This window comes from Bombina bombina, chromosome 4, assembly GCF_027579735.1.
Source record: "Bombina bombina isolate aBomBom1 chromosome 4, aBomBom1.pri, whole genome shotgun sequence".
Classification (NCBI taxonomy): domain Eukaryota; kingdom Metazoa; phylum Chordata; class Amphibia; order Anura; family Bombinatoridae; genus Bombina; species Bombina bombina.
Genome location: NC_069502.1, coordinates 1,120,374,450 through 1,120,397,356, shown reverse-complemented (window position 1 = coordinate 1,120,397,356; position 22,907 = coordinate 1,120,374,450). Strand labels below are relative to the sequence as shown.

Sequence of the window (22,907 nt, the reverse complement as noted above, 5' to 3'; positions counted from 1 at the left end):
ATTACATGAAAGAAACACAAATTATGCTTACCTGATAATTTAATTTCCTTCTGTATGAGGAGAGTCCACGGCATCATTCTTTACTGTTGGGAAAAACTGAACCTGGCCACCAGGAGGAGGCAAAGACACCCCAGCCAAAGACTTAAATACTCCCCCTACTTCCCTCATAACCCAGTCATTCTAAAAAAGAAGAAAACACATAGGCGCCAGTATGGCCTAGTAACGTCTGTATACAGGATGGTTCAGTGTAGTGTAAAAAGGTACTCACAATGGTGAAGCACCCAATGGTGCAGCTGGAGCAGACTGGAACAGTCGCCCAGTAGACTATGCTCAGGTGTAGACAGGATCCTCTCAAAACCAGACGATAAAAAAGTCCCAGAAAGAAGCAAGTGCATCATAAAAACATAATTTTATATTAAAAACAAAACAACGCGTTTCTCAGCCCCTCAAAGGCTGTTTCCTCAGGCTATTCAATGATACACTTGCTTCTTTCTGGGACTTTTTTATCGTCTGGTTTTGAGAGGATCCGGTCTACACCTGAGCATAGTCTACTGGGTGAGAGGTACCAGCTTGCCTTTACTGCACCTGGAGGTGCGCTACATCTTGTAAGTGCAACTTTTAAGTGTGTTTTTGTTGCCTATCCCCACTGTACTAGGCTATGGTAGTTGTGTTCTATCACTCACAGGAACAAAGGCCTTACCTGCAGGGCATTTGATTGGGTGCTTGAATTGTTGCCACACAGTGAGCTGGACCACTGTTATTGTTCCAGTCTGCTCCAGCTGCACCATTGGGTGCTTCACCCTTGTGAGTACCGTTTTACACTACACTGAACCATCCTGTGTACAGACGTTACTAGGCCATATTGGCACCTCTGTGTTTTCTTCTTTTTTAGATCTATCATCACCAGGGATTGATCATCCTTTTGACAGAGTGCTGCCAGCTTGTTGAATGCTAAGGACTTCTATATTTGTATTTTATTGTGTTGTGTTTTATCTGGATATAATGTGATTTTTATGCTACATGTCTTGATTAATTTTGTTTTAGGATCTGTAGTAAGGAAGCACCCCCCTATGGGAAATAATATTTTTATATGTATAACATTTCCCTATCTTGTCATCCCAGTCATTCTGCCAAGGGAACAAGGAACAGTAGGAGAAATATCAGAGTACAAATGGTGCCGGAAGAGAAAAACATAATTTATGCTTACCTGATAAATTTATTTCTCTTGTGGTGTATCCAGTCCACGGATCATCCATTACTTGTGGGATATTCTCCTTCCCAACAGGAAGTTGCAAGAGGATCACCCACAGCAGAGCTGCCATATAGCTCCTCCCCTAACTGCCATATCCAGTCATTCGACCGAAACAAGCCGAGAAAGGAGAAACCATAGGGTGCAGTGGTGACTGTAGTTTAAATTAAAATTTAGACCTGCCTTAAAAAGACAGGGCGGGCCGTGGACTGGATACACCACAAGAGAAATAAATTTATCAGGTAAGCATAAATTATGTTTTCTCTTGTAAGGTGTATCCAGTCCACGGATCATCCATTACTTGTGGGATACCAATACCAAAGCTAAAGTACACGGATGAAGGGAGGGACAAGGCAGGCTTAAATGGAAGGAACCACTGCCTGAAGAACCTTTCTCCCAAAAATAGCCTCAGAAGAAGCAAAAGTATCAAATTTGTAAAATTTTGAAAAGGTATGAAGCGAAGACCAAGTCGCCGCCTTGCAAATCTGTTCAACAGAAGCCTCATTTTTAAAGGCCCAGGTGGAAGCCACAGCTCTAGTAGAATGAGCTGTAATCCTTACAGGGGGCTGCTGTCCAGCAGTCTCATAGGCTAAGCGTATTACGCTCCGAAGGCAAAAAGAAAGAGAGGTTGCCGAAGCTTTTTGACCTCTCCTCTGTCCAGAGTAAACAACAAACAGTGTAGATGTTTGGCGAAAATCTTTAGTAGCTTGTAAGTAAAACTTTAAAGCACGGACCACGTCCAGATTATGTAAAAGGCGTTCCTTCTTCGAAGGAGGATTAGGACACAATGATGGAACAACAATCTCTTGATTGATATTCTTGTTAGAAACTACCTTAGGTAAAAACCCAGGTTTTGTACGCAGAACTACTTTATCTGAATGGAAAATCAGATAAGGAGAATCACATTGTAAGGCAGATAACTCAGAGACTCTCCGAGCCGAGGAAATAGCCATCAAAAACAGAACTTTCCAAGATAAAAGTTTGATATCAATGGAATGAAGGGGTTCAAACGGAACCCCTTGAAGAACTTTAAGAACCAAGTTTAAGCTCCATGGGGAAGCAACAGGTTTAAACACAGGCTTAATTCTAACCAAAGCCTGACAAAAAGCTTGAACGTCTGGAACTTCTGCCAGACGCTTGTGTAAAAGAATAGAGCAGAAATCTGTCCCTTTAAAGAACTAGCTGATAATCCTTTTTCCAAACCCTCTTGGAGAAAGGACAATATCCTAGGAATCCTAACCTTACTCCATGAGTAATTCTTGGATTCACACCAATAAAGGTATTTACGCCATATCTTATGGTAGCTTTTCCTGATGACAGGCCTTCGTGCCTGTATAAGGGTATCAATGACCGACTCCGAGAAGCCACGCTTTGATAAAATCAAGCGTTCAATCTCCATGCAGTCAGTCTCAGAGAAATTAGATTCGGATGATTGAAAGGACCTTGTAGTAGAAGGTCTTGTCTCAGAGGCAGGGTCCATGGTGGAAAGGATGACATGTCCACTAGGTCTGCATACCAGGTCCTGCATGGCCACGCAGGCGCTATCAAGATCACTGATGCTCTCTCCTGTTTGATTTTGGCAATCAGTCGAGGGAGCAGAGGAAACGGTGGAAACACATAAGCCAGGTTGAAGAACCAAGGCGCTGCTAGAGCATCTATCAGTGCCGCTTCTGGGTCCCTGGACCTGGATCCGTAACAAGGAAGCTTGGCATTCTGGCGAGACGCCATGAGATCCAGTGCTGGTTTGCCCCAACGATGAACCAATTGAGCAAACACCTCCGGATGGAGTTCCCACTCCCCCGGATGAAAAGTCTGACGACTTAGAAAATCTGCCTCCCAGTTCTCTACACCTGGGATATGGATTGCTGATAGGTGGCAAGAGTGAGTCTCTGCCCAGCGAATTATCTTGGAGACTTCTAACATCGCTAGGGAACTCCTGGTTCCCCCTTGATGGTTGATGTAAGCCACAGTCGTGATGTTGTCCGACTGAAATCTGATGAACCTCAGGGTTGCTAACTGAGGCCAAGCTAGAAGAGCATTGAATATTGCTCTTAACTCCAGAATATTTATTGGGAGGAGTTTCCTGAGTCCACAATCCCTGAGCCTTCAGGGAATTCCAGACTGCACCCCAACCTAGAAGGCTGGCATTTGTTGTTACAATTGTCCAATCTGGCTTGCGAAAGGTCATACCTTTGGACAGATGGACCCGAGATAGCCACCAGAGAAGAGAATCTCTGGTCTCTTGAACCAGATTTAGCAGAGGGGACAAATCTGTGTAATCCCCATTCCATTGACTGAGCATGCATAGTTGCAGCGGTCTGAGATGTAGGCGCGCAAATGGCACTATGTCCATCGCCGCTACCATCAAGCCGATTACTTCCATACACTGAGCCACCGAAGGGCGCGGAATAGAATGAAGAACACGGCAAGATTTTAGAAGCTTTGATAAACTGGATTCTGTCAGGTAAATCTTCATTTTTACAGAATCTATCAGAGTCCCTAGGAAGGAGACTCTTGTGAGTGGGGATAGAGAACTCTTTTCCTCGTTCACCTTCCACCCATGTGACCTGCGAAATGCCAGAACTATCTCCGTATGTGACTTGGCAATCTGAAAGCTTGACGCCTGTATCAGGATGTCGTCCAGATAAGGGGCCACTGATATACCTCGCGGTCTTAGGACCGCCACAAGCGATCCCAGAACCTTTGTAAAGATTCTTGGAGCTGTAGCTAACCCGAAGGGAAGAGCCACAAATTGGTAATGCCTGTCCAGAAAGGCAAACCTTAGGAACCGATGATGATCTTTGTGAATCGGTATGTGAAGGTAAGCATCCTTCAAATCCACTGTGGTCATGTACTGACCCTCCTGGATCATAGGTAGGATGGTCCGAATAGTTTCCATTTTGAACGATGGAACTCTGAGGAATTTGTTTAAGATCTTTAGATCCAAAATGGGTCTGAAGGTTCCCTCTTTTTTGGGAACCACAAACAGATTTGAATAAAAACCCTGTCCCTGTTCCGACTGTGGAACTGGACAGATCACTCCCATAACTAGGTGGTCTTGCACACAGTGTAAGAATGCCTCTTTCTTTATCTGGTTTACAGATAATCTCGAAAGGTGAAATCTCCCTTGAGGAGGGGAAGCTTTGAAGTCCAGAAGATATCCCTGAGATATGATCTCCAACGCCCAGGGATCCTGAACATCTCTTGCCCACGCCTGGGCCAAGAGAGAAAGTCTGCCCCCTACTAGATTAGTTACCGGATAGGGGGCCGTTCCTTCATGCTGTCTTAGAGGCAGCAGCAGGCTTTCTGGCCTGCTTGCCTTTGTTCCAGGACTGGTTAGGTTTCCAGCCCGGCTTGGATTGAGCAAAAGTTCCCTCTTGTCTTGTAGCAGAGGAAGTTGATGCTGCACCTGCCTTGAAGTTTCGAAAGGCACGAAAATTAAACTGTTTGGCCTTTGATTTGGCCCTGTCTTGAGGAAGGGTATGACCCTTACCTCCAGTAATGTCAGCAATAATTTCCTTCAAACGAGGCCCGAATAGGGTCTGCCCCTTGAAGGGAATGTTAAGTAATTTAGACTTTGAAGTCACGTCAGCTGACCAAGATTTAAGCCATAGCGCCCTACGCGCCTGGATGGCGAATCCATAATTCTTAGCCGTTAGTTTAGTCAAATGAACAATGGCGTCAGAAACAAAAGAATTAGCTAGCTTAAGTGTTCTAAGCTTGTCAAGTATTTCAGTCAATGGAGTAGCTGTCTGAAAGGCCTCTTCCAGAGACTCAAACCAGAACGCCGCAGCAGCAGTGACAGGCGCAATGCATGCAAGGGGCTGCAGGATAAAACCTTGTTGAATAAACATTTTCTTAAGGTAACCTAATTTTTTATCCATTGGATCTGAAAAAGCACAACTGTCCTCGACAGGGATAGTGGTACGCTTTGCTAAAGTAGAAACTGCTCCCTCCACCTTAGGGACCGTCTGCCATAAGTCCCGTGTGGTGGCGTCTATTGGAAACATTTTTCTAAAAATAGGAGGGGGGGAAAACGGCACACCGGGTCTATCCCACTCCTTATTAATGATTTCTGTAAACCTTTTAGGTATTGGAAAAACATCAGTACACACCGGCACTGCATAGTATTTATCCAGTCTACACAATTTCTCTGGTACTGCAATTGTGTCACAGTCATTCAGAGCAGCTAACACCTCCCCCAGCAATACACGGAGGTTCTCAAGCTTAAATTTAAAAGTAGAAATATCTGAATCAGGTTTCCCCGCATCAGAAATGTCACCCACAGACTGAAGCTCTCCTTCCTCAGCTTCTGCATATTGTGACGCAGTATCAGACATGGGCCTTAAGGCATCTGCGCGCTCTGTACTACGTCTAACCCCAGAGCTATCGCGCTTTCCTCTGAATTCCGTCAGTCTGGCTAATACCGCTGACAGGGTATTATCCACGATTGCCGCCATGTCCTGCAAAGTAATCGCTATGGGCGTCTTTGATGTACTTGGCGCCATTTTAGCGTGAGTCCCTTGAGCGGGAGTCAAAGGGTCTGACACGTGGGGAGAGTTAGTCGGCATAACTTCCCCCTCGCCAGAATCCTCTGGTGATAAATTTTTTAAAGATAAAAGCTGATCTTTATTGTTTAAAGTGAAATCAATACATTTAGTACACATTCTCATATGGGGTTCCATCATGGCTTTTAAACATAATGAACAAGGAGTTTCCTCTATGTCAGACATGTTTATACAGACTAGCAATGAGACTAGCAAGCTTGGAAAACACTTTACATCAAGTTAAACAAGCAATATAAAAAACGTTACTGTGCCTTTAAGGGAAACAAATTTTGCTAAAATTTGAAATAACAGTGAATTTTTACAGTGTATGTAACAAGTTAGCAGAGCATTGCACCCACTTGCAAATGGATGATTAACCCCTTAATACAAAAAACGGATTAACAAATTGAAAAAAAACGTTTTTTAAACAGTCACAACTGTCACAGCTCCACTGTGGCTTTACCTTCCTCAATATATGACTTTTGAAGCCTTTTGAGCCCTTCAGAGATGTCCTAAAGCATGCAGGGGACTGCTGAGGGAAGCTGAATGTCTCTGTCTGTAATTTTAACTGCGCAAAAAAGCGCTAAAATAGGCCCCTCCCACTCATATTACAACAGTGGAAAGCCTCAGGAAACTGTTTCTAGGCAAAAATCAAGCCAGCCATGTGGAAAAAACTAGGCCCCAATAAGTTTCATCACCAAAGCATATATAAAAACGATTAAACATGCCAGCAAACGTTTTATATTGCACATTAATCAGAGTATATACCTCTGATAGCAAGCCTGATACTAGTCGCTATTAAATCACTGTATTTAGGCTTAACTTACATTAATCCGGTATCAGCAGCTTTTTTCTAGCAAATTCCATCCCTAGAAAAACTTAAACTGCACATACCTTATTACAGGATAACCTGCACGCCATTCTCCCTCTGAAGTTACCTCACTCCTCAGACATATGTGAGAACAGCAGTGGATCTTCGTTACTTCTGCTAAGATCATAGAAAAACGCAGGCAGATTCTTCTTCTAAATGCCGCCTGAGATAAAATAGTACAACTCCGGTACCATTTAAAAACAATAAACTTTTGATTGAAGAAAAAACTAACTATATTACACCACTTTCCTCTTACTACCTCCAGCTATGTTGAGAGCTTGCAAGAGAATGACTGGATATGGCAGTTAGGGGAGGAACTATATAGCAGCTCTGCTGTGGGTGATCCTCTTGCAACTTCCTGTTGGGAAGGAGAATATCCCACAAGTAATGGATGATCCGTGGACTGGATACACCTTACAAGAGAAAACTAATTTTGGTCCTTCCATCTGAGTATACAGGCGGGGGCCCTGGACTCTCCTTATACAGAAGGAAATTAAATTATTAGGTAAGCATAATTTATGTTTTCCTTCTTAATATGAGGAGAGTCCACTGCATCATTCCTTACTGTTGGGAAAACTATACCCAAGCTTTAGAGGACACTGAATGATAATGGGAGGGGTAAAAGAGAGGCAGACCCTAATCTGAGAGCAATCCAGTAATAGGGCGCACCACAGAGACGAACAGTTCATATAGGTAAAAGATACTATTTATTCAGCACAACGTAAAAACATGTAAGGGCTCACAGGCCCAGCAGGCTCACAGGTAAAAACAACACAGGTGTGTCAGTTAGTCTTGCATGTAAAGTGGTATAGTAAGCAATGGACCATAATATGTAAACTCTATAAAATAAATGTGATACAGAGTCAGGAGTTAGCTTAAGATGATCTATATATATATATATGGAAACAAAAGCAATTATAACAAATAGTAATATAGTATCATTGTAAATTATAAGCTCTCCAGAGTATATAAACCAATACCACATAATAATTATAGAATACAGCCTAATTAGAAAAGGGAATATTTTTTTGAATATATAGGTTGAATATTTGAAAAAATTAATATTCCAATTTAAGTCTTTGTATACTATATTTCACATGATGTAAAGAGTGTAATTAGAAATTATTATAATTGGAAACTGAGGTTATTAGAAACAAATTGTTACATTCAAAGGGCCAAGTCATTAAGGGGGGGAGGAACACATAGAAACAAAATGTGATTCTATATAAAGGAGAGATGCAACCTTTAGGTAAATAATCTGAGAGCACCACAGCCTGTAAAACCTTTCTCCCAAAAGCTGCTTCGGCCAAACTCAATTTTTTTAAAAAAGTATGTAAGGAGGACCAGGTAGCCGCCTTACAAATCTGATCCATAGACGCCTTGTTATTAAAGTCCCAAAGAGGAAGCCACCGCTCTAGTGGAATAAGTCGTAATCCTCTGAGGAAGTCTAAATCCTGCTGACTCGTAAGCTAAGCGGATAACACTCCTAAACCAAAAAGATATGGAAGTCGAAGAAGCCTTCAGACCCTTACGCTTCCCAGAGTAGATAACAAACAAGAAGTTTGCCTAAAATCCTTAGTAGCTTGAAGATAAAACTTCAAAGCTCGAACCACATCTAGATTATGAAGTAAACGTTCCTTCGAAGGAGGAGGATTAGGACATAAGGAAGGAACCACAATCTCATGATTGATGTTCCGATCAGACAAAACCTTAGAGAGAAAACCCAAACCGGTACGTAGGACAGCTTTATCAGTGTGGAACACCAGATAAGGAGGCTCACATTGCAAGGCAGTTATTTCAGAAACTCTATGTGCAGACGCAATAGCCAATAGAAAAACAACCTTCCAGGACAACAATTTGATGTCAACCGAATGCATAGGCTCACATGGAGAACTTAAGAACAAGATTCAAACTCCAAGGTGGAGCATTAGATCTAAACACAGGTTTGATCCCAATCAGAGCCTTAACGAAAGATTGCACGTCAGGGAGCTCTGGGAGCCTCTTGTGCAGCAAAACAGATAGGCCTGAAATCTGTCCCCTCAGGGAACTGGCAGAAAGACCCTTCTCCAGAACCTCCTGGAGAAAAGAAAGTATCCTGGCATTCTTAACCTTATGCCAGGCTAAACCACGTTCTACACACCAGAATAAGTAAACTCTGCACACCTTATGATAGATGCGATGAGTGACAGGCTTACGAGCCTGAATGAGAGCATCAATAACCCTCTCAGAGAAACCTCTCTTGGCTAGGACTAAGCGTTCAATCTCCAACGCAGTCAGCCTCAGAGAATCTAGATTTTGATGAACAAAAGGACCCTATTGCATCAGATCCCTGCGACAAGGTAACTTCCATGGAGGAGATGAGGACAACCCCACCAGGTCCGCAAACAACATCCTTCGAGGCCACGATGGAGCAATCAGTATCACTGATGCCTGCTCCTGCTTGGTGCGGGCCATTACACGAGGAAGAAGTGGTAACAGTGGGAAAATGTAAATCACATTGAACCTCCAAGGCACTGCTAATGCATCTATTAGCTCCGCTTGAGGATCCCTGGACCGCGACCCATATCTGGGAAGCTTGGAATAAAGACTGGACGCTATGAGATCTATCCCTGGCGTCCCCCATTTGTTGCAAATCTCCGAAAAGACCTCGGGATGGAGAGACACATTGCCCTGGATGAAAGGATTGTCTGCTGAGGAAGTCCACTTCCCAGTTGTCCACACCCGGTATGTGGATTGCTGACAGCGAGCAGTTGTGGGCCTCCGCCCACTCCAGAGTCCGAGATACTTCCCTCATCGCTAGGGAGATTCTCGTTCCCCCCTGATGGTTGATGTAAGCCACGAGGTTATGTTGTCTGATTGGAATCTGATAAACTGGGACGAACCCAGAAGAGGCCAAGCCTTCAGAGCATTGAAGATTGCCCGAAGTTTCAGAATGTTGATCGGGAGGAAGGATTCCTCTCGAGTCCACAGGCCCTGTACCTTCCTGGCACCCCAAACAGCTCCCCATCCTGATAGGCTTGCGTCCGTAGTCACAATCTCCCAGGATGGTCTCAAGAAGGATGTCCCTTGGGACAGGTGATCTGGACAGAGCCACCAGGAGAGCGATTCTCTCGACCGGTTGTCCAGAGAAATCTGTTGAGACAGATCCAAATGATCGCCGTTCCACTGTCTCAGCATGCACAGCTGTAGTGGTCTGAGATGGAATCTGGCAAAAGGAATGATGTCCATGCTGGACACCATGAGACCAATCACCTCCATACACTGAAGCCATAGAGGGCCTTAAAGAGGTCTGGAGGGCAAGACAGGCGGAAGTTAGCTTGTAACGTCTCTGGTCTGTAAGGAATATCCTCATGGATATGGAGTCTATTATAGTACCCAGGAATTCCACCCTGGTACTGGGAATAAGATAACTCTTTTCTAAGTTGATCTTCCATCCATGAGATCGAAGAAGAAAAAGAAGAGATTTTAAATGGTCTTCAGCCAGACGATAAGATGGTGCTTGAACCAGAACTCTTGGAGCAGTAGCTAGACCAAACGGAAGTGCAATAAACTGGAAGTGCTGGTCCAGGAATGCAAACCTTAGGAACTTGAAGTGTTCCTTGTTGATTGGAACGTTAATGTAAGCATCCTTCAGATCTATAGTGGTCATGAACTATCCTTTCTGAACTAAGGGAAGGATGGATCTTATCGTCTCCATCTTGAACAAAGGGACAGATAGGAATTTATTTAAGCACTTTAGGTCCAGAATCGGGCGAAAAGTTCCCTCCTTGTTTGGGACCACAAAAATGTTTGAATAGTATCCTAAACCTCTTTCATGCACCCCAGAAAGGCTTCTCTCTATTCTGGCCTGGAAGACAGGTTTGATAGGAGGAATCTGCCCCTGGGTGAATGAGATTTGAAACCTATCTTGTATCCCTGAGCGATGACCTCCAGGACCCACGGGTCTTGCACGTCCCCAAACCAAGCATCCGAAAAAAGCGACAGTCTGTCCCCTACGTGATCCAGAACCGGATCTGGAACCGCCCCTTTCATGCAGACTGTCTCGGCAGGCTTCTTGCTCTGCTTGGATTTATTTCAGGACTGAGCCGGCTTCCAAGTACCCTTGGATTGCTCTGGATTTGTAGAGGGCTGCTGACGTTGGGATTTAGCAGAACGAAAGGAACGAAAGTTAGGACCTTGTCCGTTCTTCTTATCCTGCTGTAAAAAGGCACCTTTGCCTCTAGTAACCATGGAGATAATTGAGTCCAGGCCTGGACCAAATAAAATATTTCCTTTTTAGGGTAGGGAAAGAAGTCTTGACTTAGAAGTCATGTCTGCAGACCAGGACTTCAGTCAGAGTGCCCTACGGGCTTGAACAGAAAAACCTGAAGTCTTAGTATTCAGGCGAATAATTTGCATATTAGCATCACAAATAAAAGAATTAGCCACCCTTAAGCCCTTAATTCTTTCCTGGATCACGTCGAGGGGACCCTCCACCTCGATGTACTCAGATAAGGAGTAGCACCAGTAGGTAGCCGTTCCAGCAACCCCAGCAACAGCTGCTGCTAGTTGAAACAAATATCCGTATGTTGAAATGTCTTTCTTAATAGAGTTTCTATCTTCTTATCCATGGGCTCTTTAAACAACGAACTATCCTCAAGCGGGATAGTAGTGCGTTTAGCAAGCATGGAGATAGCGCCATCTACCTTGGGGATGGAACCCCCCCAACTCCAATTGAGAGTCCAGGACCGGGAACAATTTTTTAAAGGAAGAAGGGGAAAAGGAGAACCAATCCTTTCCCATTCATTCTTAATAATGTTCGCCATCTTTACAGGAACCGGGAAAGTTTGTGGTACAACCCTGTCCTCGTAGACCTTATCTAATTTAGAAATCAAAGGTTCCAGAGGCAATTTGGGCTCTGAGACCTCTAACGTAGCCAAAACTTCCTTCAACAGAAAGCGTAAATGTTCAATCCGAAATATAAAGTCTGGTTCCTCCGCAGCTGGAGGTTTAGAGGCAGCAGATTCCGACCCAAAAAGAGCGCCCTCTGAAGTATCAGACACCATCATCATCGGATAATCTTGAATCAGATAAATCCAATAAACTAGTTGATGACCCCTGGGAAGGATAGCAATATTTGACCTTTCGCTTGCGCTTAGCAGGACGAGGTAAAGCACTAAAGGCCACAGACACCGCTGTTTGTAACTGCGCAGTAAAGCCTGGTGGTAAAAGGACCCCTCCAGATGGAGGATTAGGAGTGCTAAGGGAAGCTGCATGTGTATTATGAGATGACTGTAGGGTGCGCACCTCATGGGACGGAAACTCTTCAGAGGCAATGTGGAACATAGTTGAGCGGGCGGGTATACTGCGGCCTCCTCACAATATAGAGAGGTATTAGACTTAGGTAAAGAGGGAGTACCCTCTAACTCATCAGAATCCTCCATAGCTTGCGCTTACAAAGCAGACTATTGATTAATAAAAAATAAAAAAAACGGCACCTTTATACCCCCCATGGCTGGGGCACTCACCACCTCCTATGACCCAGGCCAAACAGAGAAACCGCTTCTTCTCCGGTAAACCGCACGGTCAGGAAAGAGAAAATAAGTGTGACCACACCCGGTCACATGGTGCGCAATGCAGGACTGCCCCTGCTATAATAGCAAAAAATGAGACAAGCCTTTCAGGCTGTGCAGCCCCCAAAACAAAAGTAAAAACCTGTATGTGCCAACATCTGCCTGAGCCCAAAAACCATCTCACACATGTCGCAGCATAATCAAATAAACTTATGTGATTAATCCCCACTGTTCAATAGTCCCCCTCTGGAGATATTAACCCTTGATTCCATACAGATAAAAGGAGCCACACTGTGACCCTGTCTTCTGGCGTTATCATATGTGTAAAAAATGAAACGATCTTAACGGAATCTATGCCATGGAACAGAAACACAGCCTCTCAAGTTTGACAGTCTTGTAGCATCGCTCCTGACATGGACTTGAGTGATGGAAGCAGGTAGTGAAACACGTCAACACTGATTGCTTAGGAGCTGTTAATACGAGTCTGGATGGGTTCGCAGAAAGAGACTCCCTGCATCTCCAGACTCTAACTTTCCTCAATGCTCTCACTGAGAGGCTGACAAGACTACTTAAAACTCCAGTCTCATTTGGAAGGGTAGATACCCTTCATAAGGAACTACTCAGAATCTTCTGACACTTCTCTGCCAACCTCCGTTGATGAAAGGCAAAGAATGACTGGGATATGAGGGAAGTAGGGGGAATATTTAAGCCTTTGGCTGGGATGTCTTTGCCTCCTCCTGGTGGCCAGGTTCAGTATTTCCCAACAGTAAGGAATGATGCCGTGGACTCTCCTCATATTAAGAAGGAAAGAATCACAAACCATACCCCATATACATCCCTCTGACAATCACTGTACTCTGAGGGGAAAACTCCTCTCTATGAAAAATCAAATGCACATCTTCATTCTTCAACCCCCCAGCGGCAAAGTAAAAGACTAAGGTATGTGTGAGGGGTTTTATAGGGCTCTTGGGAATATTTGCTTCCTCCTAGTGGAGGAGAAGAGTAATTCCCAGAAGTTATGGATTGTGTACTTGTGTAAGAAAGAAAGGAGGTTGATTGCAGTATCTGCAATTGGAGGTCCTGAAGCTGAAATCTAGTAAATGGAACTGCATCTAAAGCAGCCACCATGAGACCCACTTCATTGCACTGAGCAACGGTAGGGAGATGATTCAGCAGCTGAATGGCACAGGCCTGTTGAAGCTTAAGTCTGCATTGATCTGTCAGAGACAGACATAGACTCAGCAAATGAAGTACACAGCTGAGCAGGGGGACATGTCTGAAAATCCTTATCAAGCAAACACAATTTTGAAGGGGTTAAATAATCAGTGTATTTTCCATTCTAAATGATCAGCAACTAGTCTAGAGACCTGAGCTGAATCAATTATTTCCATGGTAAAATACAGAGTAAGGATAGTAGCTTAAGTAGCTTAAGTTAGACTGAAGCATACATGCAGTAAGGAGATACACAGATTGTTAAACCCTAAAGGGAAGTACTAGACACAAATAGCAGAATGTACAACGGAATAACTCCTGTAAGGGAATACAGCGAGGTAAATTTACAAATTGCTGAAATAGTTGCATTAAAACAGTAAAGGCTAATAATAATAATTAACATAACAAACAAAGGCTTAAATTATCTTCTCTGTGAAAGGCACATATTGAGCAAAAAGAGGCTGCTTCTAGGGTGGTAACTAGCCATAGAACAAGCTATTATGCTATTGTTCGTTCACAGGTCGAGCGCTTCTCTCTTTTTATTTATGCAAATTATGACACTTAGGGAAGTCTCCTTAAGTGTGATGCAGGAATCCAGACGTGGACCCGTTGCACAGTGTGCCTAGAGGGATATGGCTGCACCTCACTGACGAGGCCCACAATAGGCCGAAACGTACGTCTGGGGTTTCTCTCGTTCAGAGAGGGATTGCCTGGTATTTCGGTGCTGGACTGTACTGTGAGGTCAGGATCAGACTGATATGCTACAGGAAAGTTCTTCTCTGTGAAAGGCACACATTGAGCAAAAAGAGGCTGCTTCTAGGGTGGTAACTAGCCATAGAACAAGCTATTATGTTATTGTTCGTTCCCAGGTTGAGCGCTTCTCTCTTTTTATTTAAATAAAGGGTTAAATAATGTATCCCCCAAATTGAGAAAAGCTCTGATATGATCAGAATATCTCACCACCTTCACCAATCCTGAGAGCTTCTCCCAGCATGTTGAGATGGTGACAGCACCACAGGTACAAAAAAAGAAATAGACAGGAACAAGCACAAACAACGGTTAACCCTTAGCACTCAGGCTACTGGTGAGCATTAAAACCCAAACCTGATGTCAAAATCAAAGATTTTAGCACAGATGAGTAAATAAGGCTGCATTAAGGTCTCTAGTTATTCTGGAGAGGACCAAAGCTTGTTGTGCTAAATTTAAAGAGAAAGCAACCTCATTTTCACTAAGTTTTAAAAGTGCCACAAAGTGGGGAACTTCCGGGCAGCGGCCATGTCTGGTCGCATTGCTGTGTGCTGCTACGGCTTTCTTGTGATAAATGAAAGAATTCACCTTATAGCCGACTGATCTACTAAATATTTGTTTGGAACTAGCTTCTATATTGGATGCTGCATCTATTCAACCTTGTTCCTCAAGATTTGCTGATGGCATCGGCGCCCGGAGCCGTTTTAAAATCTTGGCCTGTTTTATACCCCCCGGCAGGGAACCCTGGGCCCTGTCGTTATGTGGCACTCCTAGTGCTCTAATCTACAGCAGATTACTTGGGATTCTGCACTCCTGCTAACATCCCATATTTCTTGTGAACACTTACTATGGATCCCGCTAAGGCTGCTATCGAGGGAATATATTGCCTGCTAGAGGACTATTTTAAGGCGTATGAAACGCCATGTAGTCAAGATCCCTCGTGGGGTAAGATCGGATCCTGTGAGCAACCTGAACCTACTAACCTACTCTTATCTCATGGAGAGACGGATGGCGCATGGAGAGCTCGGAGTCTATCACTTACCAATAACGGACCCCTTGTTAGCACCACAGACGATTGGGAAGAGTCGGAGTTACGATGTCGGGAGGATAGTGCTGTAGATGCCGCGCATACCATTGGGAGTCAAATACGCCGGATAGCTGAGAAAGGCAACTACCTTGCTTTGAGCAGCTCCCCTTATCCGTTGATAACAGAGGTCTGGATACCCAGATATAACAACATCCCTACCAGAACCCCTGAACACACACCGAGACCTGTACCTACACAGCTCGACGGCTCCCTCATTGCGGCACCATTCAGAGCTCTACTGCAGGCGGCAAGGAGACCATTGAGACGGAGTGCAAGCAGTCCACATTGGGGTAGTTCTGTGTGTTTTACCCTAGCTGTATGCAAAAGCATGGTGAGAGCTGGAATAGGCTGACATATTTTACTTACTAGATATCAAACCCCCTGCTTGCTGATATCGACATTTGAGACTTCCCAAGTGGGGTCAAATTTACATGTATACCGTGCTTATGTACCATAACCTTATTACTATTTTGAGGTTTTTCTATCTAACATAACTCTGGGGTTCAAGTATATCAATAGCTCTCACATCAACCGGGATTACTGAAGAAACTCAGAGACAGTTTGTCTCTTACCTTGATGGCCTGTTTGCTGTCTTTATTTTCAGGTTTTACTTTGGTGTTGTTAAACCTTATCTGTTGGACCTTGACAATAATTTTGTGCTCTATTAGTTTGTTAGCATATACTGTAAAATAATATATTTTAGCATAAATATAATGCAGAACCACTGCTCGTGTAATACTGGCTGTATAAAATTTTTGTCCTTCAGTGGGTGCTCAATTAAATATCAGCTTCCTGTGACTAATACTGCAGGGCATAGGGTCCATGCCCTGAGGTAGACTCATTTTCTATTTGTCCATTCAGGTCATCACGGCTTAGATCCACAGAGTTTGTCTTATTTACGAGTCTCTCTTATGAACATCCTACATACATGCCATGATGTTTGAATTGATATATAGTCTGATATGCTGATCCCAACCCTCTTAAATGCTCCTAAGGTTTGGGTGTCCGCGGCCGAGATACCTGAACCTTCTCATTTTCATCCTCTTAGACGAGGCTGACCATATTTATATAGGTAGGAGACCACTTAGTTAGAAGGGAAATATTAATTTTCACCATCAGTCATATGCAAAAGTCCTTACAAATAGCCCCAGATTTTTGCTTACCATTAAAATCTACACTTCACTATGTGCACCCTCGTATCTCAGTAATTAATATGTCCACTTATCTGCTGATGTGGCCATTAATTTATATTGCGAAGCCTAACTTTGCCCTAAAGACTCCAATATGCTCCCAAGGCAGGCTGGACCTGCCTATATCCTACAAGTTAGGGCCTCTCACCCATTATATCATAAATGACCCGCATAAAATAAGTTGGTTTTTGTGAATACAGCTCTTGGTATAACTCTAGTTCAATATGTGCTTAACCTATCTCTATTTTTCCTTTATGTAAACCTGAAACTGTAAATTACGCCAAGATAGGCCAAACTCAGTCTAGATTTAGAATAACACCTGAACCTAATAATGACTATTCAATGTTTAAGTTTTGGAATATTTCTGCAATTATTAGTTTCCTTACAGGACACGGTCCAGCTATGAGAAGAGAAATCTGTCCACTTTGTATGGTACCCAAACTTTTATATTTATAAAGGTCCCCAGCCTTTATTCAAGAGCTCATATGTAGCCATAAGGGGTTTGTTTAGAATCAGTCCTCACGCCTTTGAGGATATATTAAGTTTGTCCACTTATTAACATAACCAAATTCCTTACTGTGCTTCAATTATAACTCTCCATGCTAAGCGTTAAGATAACACAGAATTTCGATGGAATCCCCCTAGAGACCGCTCTTATGCCATTAATAAATGGAAAGATAGTTAAGATCCTTGGCGGGGTAACCTTGTGAAATTATGGGTTTCTCATGGCAAATCCACTTTTCTGATGTGTAGTTTCCCAACATTTATTCTCACAGTTATTTAGAAATATTCAGCAACATAATACAATAAAATTTCGAGGTCCAAATAATGAGATCCACAAGTGGTCTCCCCCTTTACAATTAGTCTTCTGTCATTATCATCACTCTATGTAAGTTGAGGTCCAAGAGTGGCCTCTCGATCAGTATAGAAGGCTTAAATAGGTATTGGCATGTGCTGTTTTCTAAATATATAGTTTCTTTTTTCTTTCATTCTTTGTAGCAACTGTTCCTTGTCAGAGTGTTATATCATATGGATAGACATTACTCGCTGCCTGTTAACTGCCACTTTGAAGGTTTTATTATCCCTATGGATATGGCAGACACTGCCTACATATACCTATTCACCATGCAATCTGGGTGATGTACTTGACTGTATGTCCTTTTTTTTCTTTGTAATCTATTTCATGATATGGTGGACATTGTTAATGGCATATGTTTTTTTTTTTTCTTTCTTGTAAATAAGTAATTTGTGTGAAGTGCCTCTTGGAACACTAACTTGTAATGTCATACTCGTATATCTGTATGCCAAAATTTTGACCTCAATAAAAAAATAAAATAAAAAAAAAAAGTGCCACAAAGTGTATAAATATATGTCTCCAGACTATGTGAATCATGTGTACATGTTCATACTAATAACCAGTGGGCTTTGAAGGTGCAATGTACTTACCTGTCAGCAACCGCGGCCACTGTGCTTACCTCAGTAGCGGCAACTGCTTTCAGTGCACAGATTCATAAAAGACAAGATGCCAAGGCTGTCGCAAGGAACAGCATTCTACTACCAAGGGGATTGGCACATAAATCTGCATGATTTCACCCAGGAAGGCTGTGGATCACTCTAAGAGCAGAAAACTGTAGACCAAAGGACTGGCACATTACTACACAGGAAAAATATTATTCACTGCCTGGCTAAAAACTCCTTGTCTGCCCCTTTGTTCTTCATAGGCACTCTGAGGAGGCAATTAGTCTCTGATCTGATAGAGAACCCCATCATGTAGTGAGAGGGATTTAAAGCTCTAGAGTATTGGGGTGTTTTTGCCTCCTCCTAGTGGCCAGAGGGTAATATCCACACATAGTGTCTTGTGATCATTCATCATATGATGATAGAAAGCAGATCAACCTAGAAAATAAAGCAGGTGGGCAGCGGGAAAGAGGTTTGGTAGGGTGGGCAGTGAAAAAAGGAGGGGTTTGGTGGGGTGGGTAGCGGAAAGAGGAGAGTGTGGTGGGGTGAGCAGGGAAAGCAGAGAGGCTGGAGGGATGAGCAGCAAAAGAGGAGGGGTTTGGTGGGGGGGCAGCGGAAAGAGGAGAGTGTGGTGGGGTGGGCAGGGGAAAGCAAAGAGGTTGGAAGAATGGCTAGCAAAAAGAGGAGGGGTTTGGTAGGGTGAGCAGCAGAAAGAGGAACGTTTGGTGGGGTGACAGGGGAAAGAGGAGGAGTTTGGTGGAGTGGGCAGCAGAAAGAGGAGAGTTTGGTGGGATGAGCATGAAAAAAAAAGGAGTTTGGTGGGGTGGCCAGGCCCAAAAGAGTAGACAAAGGAAAGAGAATAAGAAAAGAAAGAATGGTGAAGGAGTAGGGAGAGGCAAGTAAAAAAAAAGTTTAAATATGGGAGAAGGGCAAGACATAGAGGAAAACAAGAGGGTAATACGACTAGAGATGCAGAAGGAAGAAGGGGAAGAGAACAAAAAGCACTACAAAATGAGAAAATTATTATTTTTTTAATATAAATATCAGCAATTAAACACCACACTTTTCAAAATCTAACTAAATGCTTTGTTTTAAAATAAAACTTTGGTAGCACAATGTATAGTTTTGCAAATCAATAACACTCCATGAATAAACCACTTAAAAAATATATTTTATTATAGATTAAATGTGGTCTTTAATTATCTTTTTTAAAGAGACAATATCTTAAAAAGTACAAAAAAAAAAAAACTGCTTCAATTCTCATACATTCAGTGACAAAACAATGTGCATTAAAGCGGGTATTTTTTTGTGTGTGTAATTCACGTTTTTTTTTTCTACTGAACATTTAAACAAATTACCTTCCTGGTGAGAAGTTCAAAAAGAAGTGCACCCAAACTCCACCAATCACAGGCTTCAGTTTCCTCTGCAATCCCTCCGATCTCTGAAATAAAAAAAGAAACTTAATATTTTTTTATATTAAAATTCAAAATGGTTTAAATCCCTACACTAACTTTAGTTAACAAAATCCAAACATTGCTTTTCTTTGTCAAGTATTATAAATTAAACAGATATTTCAGTACAAAGTATTTACAGCTTCAGATTGGGGAGTATGCGCCATGCACTTGATTGGCCAGCAAATACTTATGGTGTGCCTGCACCAATCAGAAAATAAGGCTACAACATCCAATATCAGCACATTCATGCAGGCTACAGTTCCAGTCTTAGAGTATAAACAAAAAAACAAACAAATATCACACAGTGTACATTTCTAAAATTCATTTGCAAGCAATTTTGGAGCAATACAGTCCCAGAAGAGTTTGCACTTGAAAGTTTCTTTATCTCTTCTACACTTGCCTTCTTTATATAGACCCATTTAAAGTGGCTTTTTTAATGAAAGTGTTAACAGAGTATGGCGTGGAGGAACAGGAGTCAGAAAGGCATAGACAGATGTTTATTGGTTCCCATCAATAATGGTGCAGATGTACAGTAAATCTATTGCAAGACCAAATAATTATAATAGCAATAATATGGAATAAAGCAGGCAAATATTGAGTAAAAAATCCATAGTATCTTGACATAGCAAAAATAGTTGTGCATATGTATAGAAAAATTGGATGCAATTAAAGGGGAAAGCCAAAATTAAACTGTATTATCCAGATAGAGTAGCAAGAACAAACTACTGGAAGCTGCATGGTAATTGGCTGCTAAACAAATTTGTCTCTCACCAGATGTGTTCAGTTAGCTATGTCTATGAGTTTAATATGTTTGCAGGCATTAAGCACTTAGTTATAGTATTTTATTGCTATACTATTTATTATATATAAAATTAGGCTGAACATATTGCCGCTTTAAAAGGGGACACGTATGAAAAATACATGTGTCAGGGCTGTTTTCAGGGCTGTTTAAAGAAATGGTTTTGTATAAGAACCCTCATATATGTATTTTTCATATGTGTTCTATTTTTCATATGTGTTCATATGTGTTCCTTCTTAAAGCGGCAATATGGCAATATGGTCAGCCTATATAAAAACAGAATTTATGTTTACCTGATAAATTACTTTCTCCAACGGTGTGTCCGGTCCACGGCGTCATCCTTACTTGTGGGATATTCTCCTCCCCAACAGGAAATGGCAAAGAGCACAGCAAAGCTGGTCACATGATCCCTCCTAGGCTCCGCCTACCCCAGTCATTCGACCGACGTTAAGGAGGAATATTTGCATAGGAGAAACCATATGGTACCGTGGTGACTGTAGTTAAAGAAAATAAATTATCAGACCTGATTAAAAAAACCAGGGCGGGCCGTGGACCGGACACACCGTTGGAGAAAGTAATTTATCAGGTAAACATAAATTCTGTTTTCTCCAACATAGGTGTGTCCGGTCCACGGCGTCATCCTTACTTGTGGGAACCAATACCAAAGCTTTAGGACACGGATGAAGGGAGGGAGCAAATCAGGTCACCTAAATGGAAGGCACCACGGCTTGCAAAACCTTTCTCCCAAAAATAGCCTCAGAAGAAGCAAAAGTATCAAATTTGTAAAATTTGGTAAAAGTGTGCAGTGAAGACCAAGTCGCTGCCCTACATATCTGATCAACAGAAGCCTCGTTCTTGAAGGCCCATGTGGAAGCCACAGCCCTAGTGGAATGAGCTGTGATTCTTTCGGGAGGCTGCCGTCCGGCAGTCTCGTAAGCCAATCTGATGATGCTTTTAATCCAAAAAGAGAGAGAGGTAGAAGTTGCTTTTTGACCTCTCCTTTTACCAGAATAAACAACAAACAAGGAAGATGTTTGTCTAAAATCCTTTGTAGCATCTAAATAGAATTTTAGAGCGCGAACAACATCCAAATTGTGCAACAAACGTTCCTTCTTTGAAACTGGTTTCGGACACAGAGAAGGTACGATAATCTCCTGGTTAATGTTTTTGTTAGAAACAACTTTTGGAAGAAAACCAGGTTTAGTACGTAAAACCACCTTATCTGCATGGAACACCAGATAAGGAGGAGAACACTGCAGAGCAGATAATTCTGAAACTCTTCTAGCAGAAGAAATTGCAACTAAAAACAAAACTTTCCAAGATAATAACTTAATATCAACGGAATGCAAGGGTTCAAACGGAACCCCCTGAAGAACTGAAAGAACTAAATTGAGACTCCAAGGAGGAGTCAAAGGTTTGTAAACAGGCTTAATTCTAACCAGAGCCTGAACAAAGGCTTGAACATCTGGCACAGCAGCCAGTTTTTTGTGAAGTAACACCGACAAGGCAGAAATCTGTCCCTTCAGGGAACTTGCAGATAATCCTTTTTCCAATCCTTCTTGAAGGAAGGATAGAATCCTAGGAATCTTAACCTTGTCCCAAGAGAATCCTTTAGATTCACACCAACAGATATATTTTTTCCAAATTTTGTGGTAAATCTTTCTAGTTACAGGCTTTCTGGCCTGAACAAGAGTATCAATAACAGAATCTGAGAACCCTCGCTTCGATAAAATCAAGCGTTCAATCTCCAAGCAGTCAGCTGGAGTGAAACCAGATTCGGATGTTCGAACGGACCCTGAACAAGAAGGTCTCGTCTCAAAGGTAGCTTCCAAGGTGGAGCCGATGACATATTCACCAGATCTGCATACCAAGTTCTGCGTGGCCACGCAGGAGCTATCAAGATCACCGACGCCCTCTCCTGATTGATCCTGGCTACCAGCCTGGGGATGAGAGGAAACGGCGGGAACACATAAGCTAGTTTGAAGGTCCAAGGTGCTACTAGTGCATCCACTAGAGCCGCCTTGGGATCCCTGGATCTGGACCCGTAGCAAGGAACTTTGAAGTTCTGACGAGAGGCCATCAGATCCATGTCTGGAATGCCCCACAGCTGAGTGACTTGGGCAAAGATTTCCGGATGGAGTTCCCACTCCCCCGGATGCAATGTCTGACGACTCAGAAAATCCGCTTCCCAATTTTCCACTCCTGGGATGTGGATAGCAGACAGGTGGCAGGAGTGAGACTCCGCCCATAGAATGATTTTGGTCACTTCTTCCATCGCTAGGGAACTCCTTGTTCCCCCCTGATGGTTGATGTACGCAACAGTTGTCATGTTGTCTGATTGAAACCGTATGAACTTGGCCCTCGCTAGTTGAGGCCAAGCCTTGAGAGCATTGAATATCGCTCTCAGTTCCAGAATATTTATCGGTAGAAGAGATTCTTCCCGAGACCAAAGACCCTGAGCTTTCAGGGATCCCCAGACCGCGCCCCAGCCCATCAGACTGGCGTCGGTCGTGACAATGACCCACTCTGGTCTGCGGAATGTCATCCCTTGTGACAGGTTGTCCAGGGACAGCCACCAACGGAGTGAGTCTCTGGTCCTCTGATTTACTTGTATCTTCGGAGACAAGTCTGTATAGTCCCCATTCCACTGACTGAGCATGCACAGTTGTAATGGTCTTAGATGAATGCGCGCAAAAGGAACTATGTCCATTGCCGCTACCATCAACCCGATCACTTCCATG

General features: G+C 42.9%; 1 protein-coding gene across 4 annotated transcripts in view; it reads right to left on the bottom strand.

The window, feature by feature from the left end:
• RPS6KC1 (ribosomal protein S6 kinase C1) overlaps positions 1-22,907 on the bottom strand; it is a 687,051-nt gene that overhangs the window by 49,498 nt on the left and 614,646 nt on the right. For all 4 annotated transcript variants that reach the window (XM_053712472.1, XM_053712474.1, XM_053712473.1 and 1 more), the window contains one exon: positions 19,272-19,354. In XM_053712472.1, the coding sequence (XP_053568447.1) occupies positions 19,272-19,354 (83 nt within the window). The remainder of the gene's footprint in view (positions 1-19,271; positions 19,355-22,907) is intronic.